The 17,091-nt window shown below is 46.0% G+C and overlaps 1 protein-coding gene across 1 annotated transcript in view; it reads right to left on the bottom strand.

Moving 5' to 3' along the window:
* The window catches only part of clmpb (CXADR like membrane protein b), a 75,753-nt gene extending 62,990 nt beyond the window's left edge, over positions 1-12,763 (bottom strand). Inside the window, exon 1 of the mRNA XM_053872185.1 lies at positions 12,356-12,763. Within this exon, the coding sequence (XP_053728160.1) occupies positions 12,356-12,386 (31 nt within the window). The 5' untranslated portion in view covers positions 12,387-12,763. The remainder of the gene's footprint in view (positions 1-12,355) is intronic.
* Positions 12,764-17,091: the final 4,328 nt, after the last annotated feature.

Below are 17,091 nucleotides of genomic sequence, written 5' to 3'. Positions count from 1 at the left end.
TATGTATTGGCACTGCAGCGGGGCTAAGATGCGCGGCTGCTTTGCTGAGGCAGCAGATGACTTGCTCTCTCAGCGTCCCACGGAACCAAGGCAGGATAGACTTAATTGCCTCATTAGCAAAAGAGCCGGTGAAGAGTCGGCTTCCTCCGAATTGTTCAATGTCAAGAGTGCGGCCGAGAGGAAAGGTTCAGAGAGTAAGCCGCGCCTCCTTTTTTTTAACCAAACGGAAAAACGTGTATTTACTGACATGACCAGAAGCTCAATTTGACTTTGCACCAAAGAAGGTCAGCAGTTGGTCTTCACTCCAAACAGCAGCTCCCTGAAGTCGAGCCGTGTAAAAGGACTCGCCGCTGCTCTTAAAGATTGGACGGCAGAGAAGAGTCCTCACGCCAGCTTTAATTATGTTAAAAGCTTGAAATTGCAAACTCGGCCGTTTCCTTCGCCGCCGCATCTGTAGACAGCAAATCAAGCCAAATGCAAACACTCTTGATTTCCCACTTGTAGCAAGACACACAAAGTCCAATTACATCTGCTGCTGAGAGAGAGCCTGATGGTTGGTCATTTTTATAGACATGGAGGGCAGAGAAGGTCAGTTACGGCACATTACACAGGGCGAGGAACACGCCAAACACTGCAGTGACACTTGAAACGGAAGCATCTGGGGCCAGATCCTGATCCTGTCTCCACGCAGTCTCTGTCTCGGACCGGGCCACGCAGCCATGACCCAGCCAGAGAAACAAGAATGGCAAAAAGCAACGATCTTCTATAATGAATGTGCTCGAGTGTTTATTGAACAGCCATTTGCATCAATTATCAAGTCTCCAAGGTGCACTGCATTACAGCGCGGGGAGGGAGGGAGGCCTGGGTTTGGAGGGTGAACGGGCAGTGCAACACATCTGCACAGGCAGTTTAGCGTAAAGGCTCCATTTCATCAACAAGTCAAGTCTAACCAGTTGGAAAAAACAAAGGTGCTGGCGCCATCTGTTCCGAAGCACGAAGCTGGAGAGAGAGAAAGAGAGAGAGCTCCCTCCACTCTGGCAGTCGTGACCTTATCTCTGGTGGAGGGAAACTTCCTCCAGTCAGACTTCGGCCTGTCACAAAGCTCTTTCATATGAAATAGTGAGGCAGCGCTGCAGGGCAATTAGTGGCATTACATACTTAATTATGTACAACCCAGCGATTGATCAGCGCCATTCACTCGCCGGCGTTGTTCCCGGGCTATAGACGGCCAAGTGGCCGGGACTGTGGATTGTGCAATAAAGCGATTCATCCATCATCCGCCATCCAATACCTACGACAACAGGAACCACGTTCCTGCACTTAATGGCAACAGCATTAGGAAGGGATGTGATCATCCAAGGCTTGGACCCGATGGAGAATTCATCTTCATATCTGGCAGCCTTAAAGGGTCTTCACAGGGGAGTCCACACACTGTGCCATTCACCAGCCACAGTTGTGTGTTTCACAGATGTACGGAGGACGGTGGTCTGAAAGGCTGTGTTCCAACACATTATAGTCTTCTACATGGCTCTTTCTAAACAGCAGCACCAGCCTGAGAAGAATTCATGCAGCGCATCCTGGAAACCATTTCAAGTCTTGAACTCACATACTGGGCTGTGCTGGTCTGCTTTGAAATGGTTTCATGACAGTGCATGACTGAAAATGCACAAAAATGAGGAAATGCCTTATTTGCTGAGAAAGAATCAAACCTGCGTAGCTTTGATATCATGAAGCTTTGAGATGAAAGCAGCGACAACTCTCAGCAACTTCACCAATAATATTGACTAGTACTTATATGGCTTACTTTAAGAATGTGTTGGTGTCTTGATCACTCTTCTATTGAAAGAAGATTCTATTGAAATATTGAAAAAAAAATCAAATCTTTGTGGGGACATTTCGTTGACTTTCAAGGTTTCCCCAGAACCTCACCCTTAATAGAACCATCAGAAAACACCCTCAGAACCTAAACCAAACTTGAACCCACTCGCAATGACCTTGAAATTTTTATTCTCAAATTGAGGCTTAACACACACACACACACCCAAGAAGTGCCAGGTAACGGTTTAACTGAGGGTCAAGTCAAGTGAAGCTTTCAGAAAACACTGGCCTCCAATGGAAGGATTGAAAAAAAGACACTGGAAATAAATAATAATAAAAAAGATCGGAATTGCAATGAACTAGGGTTAGTCATCTAGTAGGTAGAAAAATAGTTTGTGCTGAGCTTAAAACAAAACACAAAATACAATTGATGACACTCACTACACACCACAATGAAAGGACAGTGTCCTGCAGCGACGCCGCACTACATGGCAGACAGGTGCTTTAAAATCCAGCTGTTATTTACAAGCAAATTCAACAATGCCAGCGTAACTCGCTCTAACTTTTACAGGCAGAGCAGAGCACTTTTTTAAAATGTGCGTTTCCATAAAAAAAAACTGCTGCAGATTGAGCAGCTCGATTCCAACAGCGTCTTACAGATGGACTTGACGACAACTTGCAGACCTAATGTGTATAACTCATGCCATTATATGCATCATTTTCCCGCAGAGACGAATCCATTTATGCTGGTATTCAATCTCAGATTGACAGAAGGGTTTTTTCCCCCGATGCCGTTTGTGCACGAGAAGCGCTGGGATCCTCCAGATGGTCAGGTGAGCACTCCGTCTTCAGCCGTTCTAATCAATGGCCAGCGAATCCCCTCCCTTCCAAACACCATCCATCTTAAGGTCTTTCCAGTGCTGCCCGGCGACGACCAAAAGCAGGAGAAGATAAATGTCTGAAGGGCAGAAGGGCCTTTACTGATTAAAGCCACAAAGGCTTCAGGGAAGACTGGCCAGCAAAAGAGGAAATGGAGTGAGACGACGGAGCGTGCGGGTTCAAAACGCCTAATGGAGTGTCCTGCATACTGGGCTAATAGACTGCTACAAACTGAAAGGAACAGCAGGCGTCTGAACAGACCAAGGTGGAACACTTCCTCCTCTTCGTTTAGTCACAGGAAACGGCAGCAGATCAAGGAGAGCCTCCTCACTCGGCTTTTGTTGGCGCTCCACAGCTTTCAATCAATTCAAAACCACTGACATACAGTGGAATAGCAAGCACAGCGAAAGGAAAGTCGATAGTCTGATCACAAGAACAAATAACACGCCGGTCCATTTGAAAACTCTTTCTGTGGTCTGGCCGTCAGCCTTTTTCTCTGAGTGATTCCAACACAGCGGCAGGTTTGGTGTCAGGCTTGATATTTGGACCTGCCGATCAATAAAGACAGCGTGAGGTCAGCGCCGCGCTGGTTGGGGATTCACAGGTGCACGGTGGGGCCAGCGGAAAAACTTAGCTCCCTGACATGAAATATCAGTGATGGGCTCACGAGGCTTCATGAAACAGTGTGTCATGAGGCCTGCTCTAAGGTATTTGGATTTCAACAACCATTTCATCAGTAGAAAATATGATCGTAGTTTCTAAGGCTGTGTATTGGCAGGTATCTTGCGATACGATACAAGACACTGCAATATATTGTGATGCTGTAAGTTCAGCAATATAGTGTAATAAGAACCAGCATTTCGATGGGGGAAATCAGATACTGCAGTACAATGCTATTTCATTCTTACGAACATCAGTCCAGTTAGATTTTCAGTTCAATTTCACACAGAGGAATGAGTCGCTCCCTTGATTCACAAACGCATTAAACGCGTCACAAATGCAGCAGCATATCCACGTATCTATGTATTCAATATTTAATACCGAAAAAAAATATCAAGACAATACCACACAGTCAAGAATTGCCAAGTTTCAACAAAAATATTGGTAAAATATCTTGCACCAATATTTTAACATCCCGAGCAGTTTCGTCTTTTTAGTTCAGTAAATACTGATCAACAGTTATGGCATCAATAGTGCGGTGGGCACTCAGCAGGCAGTCAGACACCCAAGCAACCTGCCCTGATCCGTTGGTTTCTGAAGTCCATCATCTACGACGCCACATTGAGCTCCCGATGCTGGCCTCGCCGGCGGCCAGCCTTCACGCTGGCTGTTTTCTTATTCGCTCTCCCGCCACTCTAGCGCTGTAGTCAACGGCATCACGGCTACATTTGCCACTTTCTGTCCCAGAGGTGTTGAAACAGACCCTGGATAGCAGCATGGAGTTCCGCGTGGTGACGACACCAGCTGGCTCACAACGGTCGTGGACTGAAAAATGACAGCAAGATGACTTCACCCATGATGAAAAGGGGGTTGGCTTTCCAATTAGCTAACTATAGGCAACCACAAAAGCACTTCAGAATTAAACTGGCCAAGAGTCTTCATCAAATGGCATTTTGATGTGGGATCAATATCACCAAGTCAATAAGGGGCTTTTCCTTTGATGTCAATAGCAAGCACATGCTTTGGGTTTCCCTCTTCTGAACACAGCTGGGTCGTGGTGACGCTGTGGAATCACACAGTTGCATTGAAAACAAAGATACACCTAGTTTCCGCCACACGGAACACAGATCAAAAGCATGTTCTACTTAGAGAAGACAAGCATGTCAGTTTTATTATGCACTGCCAGTTTCCTCTGAAGCGCACAGCACTTGAAAGCACCACGGCGGAGAGCGAGCACTTTCAGATGATAATATCTCAACCCTTCAACTTGAAAACAAATCATCCTGAATGGTGTTTTTGCAAGCTGTATGGATTAGACACCTGGACTCCTGCGGCGGTGCTGGACGTTTCTGCACAGTCAATAAGTGAAGCTAGGAATTAGCAGCAAGTCAGAGCAGTGGCGGGAATCAATGGCGGGCGATTCCATGCTCCGACTCCATGACGGCATCAGCATTTATCGCAGCGTTTTGTTCAAGGCTTTGATCCCGCCGTTGCTGACATCCAGGACTCACAGACCCTGATTCAAATATTTATGCTGTGGAGCAGCAAATCACTTCACATTTTCCAAAGAGGTAGAACGAGCTAATTGCGTTTGCTCAATTGACTTTTACGGTAATTCAGTGCAGCAAATAAGTCAGAAAGAGCAGATTACAGCGTAACGCTGAGGCAGGGATTCGTTGAAAACTTTTTCGCGCCGACATGCTCCTGATCGCATCATAGCTCTCGTCACAGGAATGTTGGTTACTGCAGGAGAAGATCATGGCTGCAGCGTGGTGTTGTGACACCAGCTCATGGCACAGAGGGACCCGGGGTTTTACTGAAGGAAGTGTCTGATATTTCAAAGTTGGATGGCCGTCCAGTCCCAGGCACGCTTTTGGAAAGATAAAAAAACAAAACGTGTCTCAGTAGTACGACTGGCATCAGGCTAAGAGAGAGATCCCATTTGACTTTATTCTTTTGCTTTGTAGCCAAACCCAGTAGTGAGTAGGTGTGTGATCACGACAGTCGTGAGGAAGCCTGGTGGGTTCATAAACTACAAAGATGATCCTTAGAAAGGGGAATTTCTTTGGGAAAATCATGTCAGTGGATGGAACCCAGCTGCTCCAGACAGCTTGGATTGCAAGAGTCAGGAAAAGTCCCTCAAAAATTCATGCTGAAACTAAGAGCAGACACATGGTAATGTGCTTATTACACAGTAATCCAAAGACATGCGGCCAGAACAAGGTCATATCCAGCTGCCTGGACCTGACTAACATGCTCTCTTTTCCCAGCTTGTTCATTTGTGAAGTGAAAACCTGATGGTCTTTAGCTATGATTTTTATTTATCAATTCATTTAACTGGTCGGTGGTTCTGCTTTCTATGTCTTTTTTGTTTTTGTTAATCATTTTAATCTCTCTCATTTTAAGTTCCCCTGTATCATGGCCACACACACACCACCAGCCGAGGACACACAACCTTCACGGACACGTTCAACAGCAGTTCCTGCGCAGCTAAACCCTCTTTTCCATCCAAAGTGTAGCTGTTTCTGACATGCAGCGATGTATAACAAGGCTCACTACAGAAACGAAGCAACCTCTCCATTTCAAAGCCTTTCTGTCCGGAGGTTGTGTTATCCCTGAAAGCCAGATTAAATGTGTGAACAAGATTCACTGAAAAGCTCAGATCCAAGAGGAAGAAATCTAAGGTTCCTAATGCCAGTCCAATTTCTCTCTCATTATCTCTTTTTGTTTCTCAAGGCGTCAACACTTGTGGTTCATTTCAGCTGAATTATTCATCACGTATAGAGCAGTTGTGTGTGTGTGTGTGTGTGTGTGTTCCACATATCAATATTGCTGAAACAATAAAATCAGCAACGACGCTACGTCGTGTTATTCGGGTCTCTTTTCTTTCTGGTAAAGTCTAATTAAAATGAGCGCAGCATCTAAAACAGCAGTTTTTCATCAAATGTTTGCGGAACACGCCCTCTGAGTCGAGCGCGGTGTCACAGTAAACCAGTGTAACGTCATGTGCCGACTCCACATGTGGCTCCAGTTAATGTGAACGCGAGTCTCTCCGGAACATCTGTCAAAGATTAGCAGTCAAGTAAAATACGCAGTTCCTGTTCATAGGTTCCAAAATAATCTGGCAGGCCTTTTCCTGCTGGAGGATTTTGTAGGTCAGGAATCCACAAAAATAAAAAAAAAAAGTCCACTCTGTCCAGTACCAGCGACAAAAGGCGTTCACGTTTAATGCGACACATTGTCAGAGTAAAAACGACACAACACAGCTACGCCGTTCATTCCACCCTCGTGACCTTTAGATGCGCCTCGAACGTCTCTGGCTGCGATGGAAATGAAACCGAGCGCGACCTTCAGCTCGGAGGAGCGCCAGCACTTACTGTACAAAGCAGGTACATTTCCACCTACAAAACACCCTGTCTTTACACTCTATTCTGGTCTTGCTGCGACCGAGTCCAAAGACCTTCTGACTAAAAGCAATGCGATCAATGAAACATGAAGAATCCCTCAGGTACGAAAACAGGAAGGCTTGTTATTCATGGAAGCAGGTGATCATTCCGGAGCCGCTCCCATCAGTAGGAAAGTGCTTGGAAGGCAAGTCCGGGGTTGTTCATGATATGGGTTTTTGGGATGGCCGACCCCTTGGCTCTCAGGCGCTGCTGGGCGACTCCTGTGTTCCACCGTCACTTGCCAAGCCTTTCTCCATCCACTCCTCCTCAGCGCATTTGACATCGTGACTGAAAGGGACGTCATGGTGGCGCTTTTCCTTCACGACATCATGCGACATCAGAGCCGCCGACCCCTAGCTGCGCGTGTAAACCATCACCGCGAGGCGCAGAGCCATTAGCATTCCTGGCCATCACGCTCATCAACGGCAAATTAATTTTACCTGCCAATTAAAAGGGGAGTGGAGGTCGTTCAAAGGTTTACACCCCTGCAACGCGACATGAGCCCAGCGTTCCAGGCTGGTGACTGCTTTTCTGCTCCCCAAAGTTAAAACGGCGCGAGGTGTTAAGAAAGGCTGCGATGACAGAAGATTTAAAGGCATGTGGCAGCAAACAGCCATTGATCACTGAAGCGCTTCATCTACTCCACTGCAAAAGGTATTTATAGCAAATAGGTGTGGATTGAATCTGAATATATTTTATGGTTATTGCGCCGCGACCTAGCCGATGTGCCGCCTGCCATTCACTAGATAAAGCTCTCAGCGATGAATAAATCCAATTATTACCTCCGCCGGGGACTTTATGTTTGCGATGATTCGCTTGTTTGTTTGTCTGAGTGCAAAATAGCTTTAGACGGATTTGGATGGAATTTTCAGGAACTATGTGAAATGGGTCAAGGAACAGCTGATTCAGTTTTGGGAGTGATCCGGATCACCACCAGGGTCCGGGCATTTTCAGGATGCCGTGTCATTGGGAGAATGTGTTGGGGCGGGGGTGGACTGGCGCTGCTTGGCGGAGGTTTGCGCTCGCTCAGTGCTTTGCTAGCTTCGTGTTTAATGAGTAGTTCGAAATAAAAGGGAAAAACGTGGTTTCCTCTATTAAAGATGTGGACTGAAGCAGATAGACAACCTGCAGCCCAAGCTAAATAAAGACATTAGCAACTGAATACCTGACTTTATTATCATTATTATCAGTTTAATCATTTTATTTAGAGGATTATCTGTCGTGTTTTTCCATCTCAATAAATGAAAAATATTTGCCAATGGTGTCGAGTGTCCCATATCGTCCTGTGTATCAATATTGAGTTTGCAACGTTGAGGTCCGTTTATCAACATTATCAATGCTACGTACGGACAATGGTGTGATCAGGGACAGTGACACGGTGTTAAATGGAGGGGTACAAGTTTGTACGTAAAGGGAGCAGAGATGGGCCTTTAGTGTCGTGACAACCCTCATTCTTACACACGTTCACATGTACGGCAAGAATGAACCCTTCTGATCGGCAACTCATTGTGCAAGTGAAACGCAAAGCCTTGTGTGACCGTGAGTACACAATGTATTTTTCAGCTACACAGGTGCTGCAACATTAACCAGGATCAAAACAAAGGCCTGATGTAAAATAACTGGACAACTGCTTCCGAGACGTCCAAGTGTGTAGCCGTGTCCGTGTGTGTGCCAGTGGTGTGTGTGTGTGTGTGCGTGCGTGCGTGCTCGTGTGTGGGCGTGCGATTCAGGCGCAAACACATCAAGATGTCACTTTGTAACCTCTGGCTCAGGAGGCTCCTGTCATCTTCACATTTCAGAGATCCTCTGCCTACCAGACATGCTAAATATAGAACGGGGACACAATTTCTGTGTGGATTGGCTGCGCTCTTTATCTACATCTAACAGGAGCTTGCTGCATCCATGCTGCCTCACTGTTACAGACATGTGCTCACGCGGGGAGACACAAAAGGATGCCCCTCTCCCCTCACACCCCGCTCAATATCAGGGAAAAGATGCAGTTTGCACCAACAATGGAGAACATCACCATGGCGATAAGACATGGCACGTACTCTCTGCCAACAGACCGTGCCTCATTTCTCCTATTTTCCACCTATTGTGAAGCATTTTGCGTATTTTAGATGGATAGATCGATGGATAGATAGATGGCGCTCCTTGCATTTCCTTTTTGGTACGTGTCTGCAGGTTTTTTCTAATTACATTTCAGTGGAGTGACTTACACGACGTTATTACTTCTTGAAAAGTCATTTTTGAAACTCATTCATTGGAATTCATTTATTCCCGACAGCCAAATAGATGAGCAATCCATCAGCAGTCTACTTTACCTGGCCGAGTCAGCCGCCGCGCCGCACCATTACCGAGTTACTTGATTTGACCTTGTTCTCTTTCTTACTCGAAATCAGCAGAGTTGCAGGAGGGAGCCCAGGGAGCCCACGGTGCCAATTAATTTCACTACTTATCTCTAATGTGAGGAGTGGATATTACATCTCGGAGAGATATTACATTAAGGACGTCACTGGAATGGCACAGCTAAAGCCAAATAAAAAAGGAAATGAGAGCCTTTTAACGCCTATTGATTCTTTTCGAATAAAACAGCCTCTTCCTCCGCTGGCCTCGATCAGGTGGCAACGCCGACTACAGTTGAAGGCAAATCTTATTCCTCAGAACAAGAGGGAAAAGAACTGTGGAAAATCCTCCATCTATTTTCCATTGCTTATCCGGACGAGGTCACAGTGGGTCGGAGCCAATCCCAAGTGACATTGGGCAGGAGCGAAGGACTCACCCTGGACAGGTCGGCAGTTTATCACAGAGCTGACGCAGCGTGACAAACAACTATTTATACGTACATTCACATCATATTTACACGGCATAAAGCTGTTTGGTGCATAGCTGAGCGCCAGATACCTTCATTCCTCATGCCTCCAACAGGATCGGCAGGGAGCTGCCAGTTATTCTTTCATTTATTTGAATTAGAATGACAAGAGACTGAACTTTTCACTTTGAAAGGTTAGATAGATATAAAAAACAATTTTAGAAATAGTAGTTAATATAATGGTTTTGACAGGGATTCCATCTGATACCCACACGGGTCGAAAATGCACCATTCACTGTTACACTCTAACTACTCACCAACACAACAACAACGCCAGGAAAGTAGTAAACATAGTATTGGGTAAAGTATTTGATCTAATTTTGTCCTCGTATGTTTTTCTAAACTGATGCCTGCACTTTGGCTAAATATTCCAACTCAAACTAGTTTTTAGTTCGGGTTGGACTTTACTATTGACATAGGTTTAACACACCGTCAATGTGCTAACAGCACCAAGATAAAAACAGAGGGGTAGTTCTGGGTCGTGATGGGCAGACGAGGCTTCATGAAACAGTGTCCTTCTTTTCAGAACTCAGTAGGTGGTCCTGCTGGTTTCAAAATGGTGAGGTTTCATTGAAATTGTCTCTCGAATCCAAAGATTTTCAAGCAGACAGTGCCATCTAGTGGGCTCAGAAAATGGGGACACTGTTTCACGAAGCCCCACCAGCTCATCACCAGTTTTGGGGCAGGGCACTCTGATCCAGGGCCACTTGGATCAGCACATAACCCAAGACCACATGGTTCCACGCCTGCGCCCGGCCTCTTGCCCTGCTGCAGTCCGTGAGAGCCCCTCACCAAACTCAGGGCTGCCGCTCCCCGTCCTGTCGAGTCAGCACCTTTTAGTCAAACTGCAGGCTCACGGATCATCACCAGACTCGCACAAGTGTTCCGTTATTTCTAATTACATTTTGAAAGTCTCTCCTCACCAGGCTGCCTGAGTCAGCAGAATCACGGCGGATCATCACAACTGAACCAACGTCTGTTTGTTCTACCACACATGAAACGTTTGAACAAGTGGCAGCCCGCAGTCTCTCCGTTCCTCTCTGGGCTGCAACAATATCAATAAGCCTCGCGACTTTTGGACAGCGACCAGAGAAAACAAGCCTCCAGATTTGGGGTGTGTGTGTGTGTGTATTGTTCCTCTGCGCTCAGTCATTCTTACAGAAACTTTCTCGCCTTCATCAAGTTTCCATTTCTCAGAAAAACATCAGTGAAATGGCTTTTTTCTCCTGTGTGTTGGTGTTGAAACCGTGGAGGGGCCGGGGAGGGAACAGCACCGAGGAGAGTCGAGCGGCATGCTGGAAGTCATTTTCACGCACAGACTCTCTTCCAGTCAGCACCGAGTGAAACAATCCTTAATTTAGCACAGAACCTGAACGCCTCATTTTGCCAATGGATCACTGTAGCAACAGCGTGAGCACATGAACCAGCCCAGGGAATTTACTGTGAAATGAAGGAGCTCACATCTTCTCATACGTGTCCACAGAAAGTGTGGGCACAATATGACGTTTAAACTGAGGGAAAAAAACAGGCCAAACAACAGCATGGGGCCAGCGTGGTTAACTTTCACGCTCAGCTGGTTTGAAAATGATTACATTGGTTCCAACTTTGATCTCAATTCAACTACATTTTATGTTGCTGTGGAAAAAAAAATCTCTCAAAATAGTTCGTATATATGTAGCAATTCATCATCTTCTGTTTATTACTTAAATAATAATATTGTAGACACCACCGAAACTACATCCAGGATATTAACATTCACTGCATGCTGTTTTCACCATGATAATCCAGGTGGTGAAGCAATTTATTTTCATAATCGACCTGATGATGGGGATTGAAATCAACACCTTCTATTTCACGAGTTTCAAAGAAACGTCTGCTTTTAGACAGATATGTTTGGGTTTTAAAAAAAAGGAAAATGAAACCGAATTATTTTAAAGTTAAAAACATTCTTTAAAAAAAGTTGACCTCATGGGTGATTTTAATCACATTTAAAAAGTAACCAGTTCAGTCATCACTGTGACTGTGTCATATTGCACTGCAACACTTTAGACAGCTGTGACATCACTTCAGAATGTCAGTTTCCTGCTCAAAATCAACTCGGCAGCGACCGTGTATTTTGAGACGCAAGTCTTTCTCCATTTCTTCCTTTGATTTTTAACCTTTGCTCTACATGTCACACCGCCATTCAAAACCAACTACTCCAAAACACGTTTCACTTGCAATTTCCATTTTGATGAAGTGAATCTTTCATGTTGGCTGGTTTGGCCATGTTTTCCACCCCTCATCACTTGTACCGCTGACATTCTTTCTTCCCTTCAGCTGCTATTTCTCAATTGTTTTTCCCGGTTTTGATGACGTAAAGGCCCAGGTTTCCATCTCCCAGGCGCAGTCAGGTTACAACATCTGGATTGAGTTTCAGGAGCAGGCTGACTCTCCAGCCCTCCCAATGACGGGGAGCGTGCGGCTCTACAGCCCTTCAGTTTTGCGCCGCACAGCCGAAGGAGAACAATAGAAAGTTTCAGGCTGCACGCAGCGACACTATGCGGAATGCAGGCTGCCAACCTCCGCCAGATGTGGTGTCAACAGCACCGGTGGATGGAGAACACGCCGGAGCGCGAAGAGGACGAGCGAAGCGCTCCACACCAGGGATGCGCGCATGTGTGAGGCGCCAGAGACTTACCCACACACAAGGAGCCCACAATTGCAGACATCACGGCAGGGAATCCCACATAGACCGGAGCTGGAAACCAAAGCTTCACATGCGTGGAAGTGCGGCGCAACCAGGCGACGGCATCAACTGCGCAGAGGGAGCGAGCGAGGACCGAGTCTGGACGGAACACGTGAGTCCAAGGACACCATCATATGTTGCACACGCCCGACACGACTAAGAGCGCAGAGCCTGGACCTTCCTCCTCAGCCGCATCCTCGTCGCTGGCGTCAAATCAAAGTTCCACCCGGCTGTCTGGCTGCGGCGCGGGACGCGTTTTGTCAAGGTCCCCTCTAGGTCTCCTCCTCAGCAGTCCTCCTCCCCGCGTCTGCTCCTCCTGCGCTGCACAAAAAGCCAGGGAGGAGGAGGAGGGGGAGGGGGAGGAGGAGGGCGGATAGGTGGAGGATGTGGGGATGCTGAGGGATGGAGACCCCTACAGACGGAACCTCACTCGTACAGCTCTGAGTGTGGCTGCCATTCCTTTCTGTTGAGGTTGTTTATACACGCTCACGACACGCCTGTGTGGTTTAGATGAATACAGTTTCATACAAATACATCTGTCATTTGCTCCTGCTTTCATCCGCTCTTTTCTTCAGGGATAATACTACGTCATTCTGGGTGCTGCTCATTCAGCCGGTGCTGGGTCTGCACCGGGGTTCCCTCCAAGTTGGACATGCCTGGAACATTCATGGAGAACCCCCCCAGACTCCCCTCCCACCAGAAACCTCCGGCCCACACTGGGCACCCGCCCAGCTGGACAGCACGTCGCTGCCAACAAGACCGCGTCATCTGCGAAAGAGCAGGGACCAGACGGAGAGGCCGCCGAAACCAGACCCTTTCCAGCAAATCTGGGCCGATACTGTGCCAACATGAACTCGATAGTGAAGGCTGGAAGTCTTGATGGACAAGACCAGATCATCAGCAAAACACATTGCTGTGCTTCTGTCAGTATTCAGTGCACAGTTGGAACAGCAACGGAGAAATCAGAGGACAAAGAGTCCTACGTGTGTGGGTGCAACAGAACATTGAGTTATTCAAATTCACATTTTCCAAATAATATAATATACACACACACACACACGTTTCCTTAAATAATGATAATAATAACAATAATAATCATGAAAATGATTAAAAAAAAAAAAAAAAAAAAAACACTTTCATACTGTTTTCTACATATAACATTCATTTACTCGATGAATTATATAAAGAAACAAAAAAAAAAAAAATCAAGTAATTGATTTTCTATTTGATAGGATACCCGTTTCATTTTTGTTTACCCCTGGAAACATTGCACACATGGTTCCTTATGGCAAAGGAACTGTACTGAAAAGCTGGAGCGGACTGGCTACAGTCAGGATCTTTGGATTCCAATGTGTGCTCTCATGGAAACCTTGCTCTGGGTACAAACTGAAAGACGATATTTCCATCCGTATCAGGCGTGCTACACTGTATCAAGAGCCGGGAGACTTTTGCCCGGGCTATTCTAGTGTGTCAGGCCAACATGACACATGTTGGTGATCAAAGCCTCTGTAAATGTGGGTTAACAACCAAAAGGGATAATGATGTTCCGTGATGTTCCTCCCCCGTCACATCCCAGCCTGATTCCGCTGATCGTTTCACACTGCCACTTCAGATTACATCTTCACGGCAGGGTTTTCATTCCACCAAGAGATGTTTTGGAAGTGGCAGTGAGGTAAACACAGTGGTGGAGCTGGAGCCAAATGAATCCTCCTCTCACTCTGCACAAATAACAATAGGAGTCTGAGCCGCCTCTGGCCCCGTTGCTCTTTCTCTTCCCTCAAGTGGCCTGGTCTTCAGCACCAGCCATCCTCTCCTCCTTTCCGTTCCAATAACTAGATGGCTCCAAACGATGTTCTGCCTGCCCCCCCACCCCCGTCTCTCTCTCACACACACGCACACTGGGACATCGCCACCGCTGATTCTTGCTTCCCCTCCATGTCTGACACGCAAACACACCGAATGCAGAGCAACACATGTACACACAGGAGCTGATGGAGACACAGACGCCGTAATGACAGCATCACTGTCTCTTCACTCCTGTCTAACAATCAGGTTTGTTTCCACGACGTTTTCCTCCAACTTCAAGTCAACAAAGAAACAAAAAAAAACCTTAAACCCCTCAAGTGGTAGATGTCAGCAGGTACGCTTTAGCCATTGTAAGCTAACATCAACTGTTGCGGCACATTTTCTACTCAGATTTTTCTTCTTTGTGTTTTATATTGTTTATATGAGAAAATTTATATATATATAGATTAGTATATTACTGTGTGTCAGACTTCCATGTTTCCTTAAAATAATAATAATGATAATAATAATTATAATGAAAAAGGCCAATACAAAAAATCACTTTGCAAAATAAATCACTTTCATACTGTTTTCTACATATAACATTTATTTACTTTCATTATATAAAGAAACAAACCATTGACACAATTGATTTTCTTTTTCACTGGATACCCGTTTCATTTTTTTTACCCCTCGAAACATTGCAAACATGGTTCCTTATGGCAAAAGAACTGGACTGAAAAGCATGTTTACCCACATGCATTATACGTTTTTTATGTTGTTTATATGACCGTTCACTGTTATGGAGCCGATCCATGTGCGACCACAACTCTGCAGCGCCTCTGACAAGCACCAGAACGATGTGGTGTGAATAAAAACGTGTCCTTTGTTTCCATGAACCTGCTCCTCTCCCTCAAAAGCTGTTGACAAACGGCTGAAATCTTTGCTGATATTGCTCACGACGTCCTCTGCCTCCAGGCGCTCAGCCTTGTTTACAGAGTGGGTACCTCCAGTTACGTCACAAGATGGCGCCGGTGATGATGATTTATGGTAGAATATGGAAAAATACACAGATGGAAACAGCATTTCTTGGTTCTAAATTTCACTTGAGGTCAGGGACCATTTGAACACCAGCAGCTGAATCACATGAAGTCCACCGTCACCATCCAACCTGAGCGTAAACATAAGGATTCAGTTTTCTTTTCTACGTAAGATATGAAGTTTATTTGCAAGAAAAACGAATAAAAATAAAAAGAATAAAAATTCAGCAATCATATCTGCAGTACTAAATATTTAGAAAGTTATATTAAGTTCAGTTTACAAATGGCCCTGTTGGTGTTTGTCTGTACCACAAGGACTACAAAAATGGCAGTCGTGACACTGTTACCTTGCCAGTCACATGATTCAGTGTCATCTGCATCTTCCCTTGGTCATGGCGTCTTCAGTGTTTATGTCTGTTTCTTCCTGAAATAGCACAAGATCTGATTTTCATCTGAATTGTTAGGGGACACTGGAATCATGGTTGTAGAGTTCCAAATGACCACAAATATTTCACAGGTTTCATATTGATCTCGGTGGCGGACAGCAGCAGTAAAGGGAAGAAGCACTTCCTCAGTAAACAAACAAACCATCTTGCTCATTGTTAAATGGAGCTAGACTCTTTGGAAGAGTTTGCCATCTTGCACTCGCTTCTGCAGTTACCTCCCACTGCAGAAACATCTCACTCGGGCTGTTCTGGAGGTGATCGGACTCAGGTGCGTGTAATCTGGCCGAGTCCACGGGTCTACACAGCTGCGTCTGTTTCTCCACAATTCATTGCTTGTTTGATGAAAAGCAGCATTTAAACCGTTTCTGGGCCACAAAAAGTGGTTTCTCATGTGGCCCCCGGGGAAAAGGATCTGCTCTGTTCTGGTCCAAACTCTCGCCGTGGCAACTGTCAAGCTGTGATGGACGAGCGCTGGTCCCAGACGTGTTTGTCCTTGCAATCACAACAGCAATCCCACTCCTATAAAAATACTTTCTGATGAAAGAAAAGCCGATGATGGCAGAAGGAGGGCCATCATGTTCGCTTCCCTCCTGAAAGCCCTTATGCCTCTCCTCGGAAACGTGGTGTGTGAGGACAGACTCCGCTCCAGTTAACCCTTGAAAGGACGAGCTCGCTGAAATGAAGGGGATCTGAAGCAGATTCACTGCCGGCGCTAATGATTCTGCGGTGGGTGACTTGTCTCTGACGCGGCGTGGATATTGCCATGGGAGGAAACCTGTCGGCTTCTGGTGGCTTGGCCTTGGTGCGTGATGTAGCACCCCAATGCAGATGGCCTCACAGATGGTTGATATTTATACCACGAGGCCTTGAAAAAGTCAGCAGTGTGGAAAGCGCTTTCTCCCTGATTAGTCTTACACGGCCAAGAGCGCATTTTTCGCTCTGCCCGGACGACTGCTCTTGATATTCCAAGACATTTGAGGGAACTTCGCACCCAGCATGTGGGACAGGAGCATGAGAGGGGAAAGTGGGGTGCCTGAGGACAGAGGCCTGAAGAAGCCACAGTGGCTTGGCTCACTTGAAACAAACGGCTCACTGGAATCCTGCGTCCCCTTTTGTTTTTCATTCAGTCAGTGGAACACCTCAAATGACTCCTCCATCTTTTCCTTACTAAACCTTTTGCTTTATTGACTTTTACTTGTATGAACTCATCAAAATGATACATTCCTTCCCTCTAATAGTCACAAGCACGTCATGTTTTGTGGGGACATTTCATTGACTTCCATGCTGTGCCCGGCCTCCCACCCTAAACCTAACCACCAGAAGCTCATAGCTAACCTTAACCAGGCCCTGAACCAAACAGAATTAAACTGTAATGACCCGGTTCCTCATCCTCAAATTGAGGCTTAACCTCGTGAGG

The sequence above is a fragment of the Synchiropus splendidus genome, chromosome 8, assembly GCF_027744825.2.
Source record: "Synchiropus splendidus isolate RoL2022-P1 chromosome 8, RoL_Sspl_1.0, whole genome shotgun sequence".
Taxonomy (NCBI): Eukaryota; Metazoa; Chordata; class Actinopteri; order Syngnathiformes; family Callionymidae; genus Synchiropus; species Synchiropus splendidus.
The sequence above is the reverse complement of the archived record's forward strand: the minus strand, read 5'-3'. Positions and strand labels throughout refer to the sequence as shown.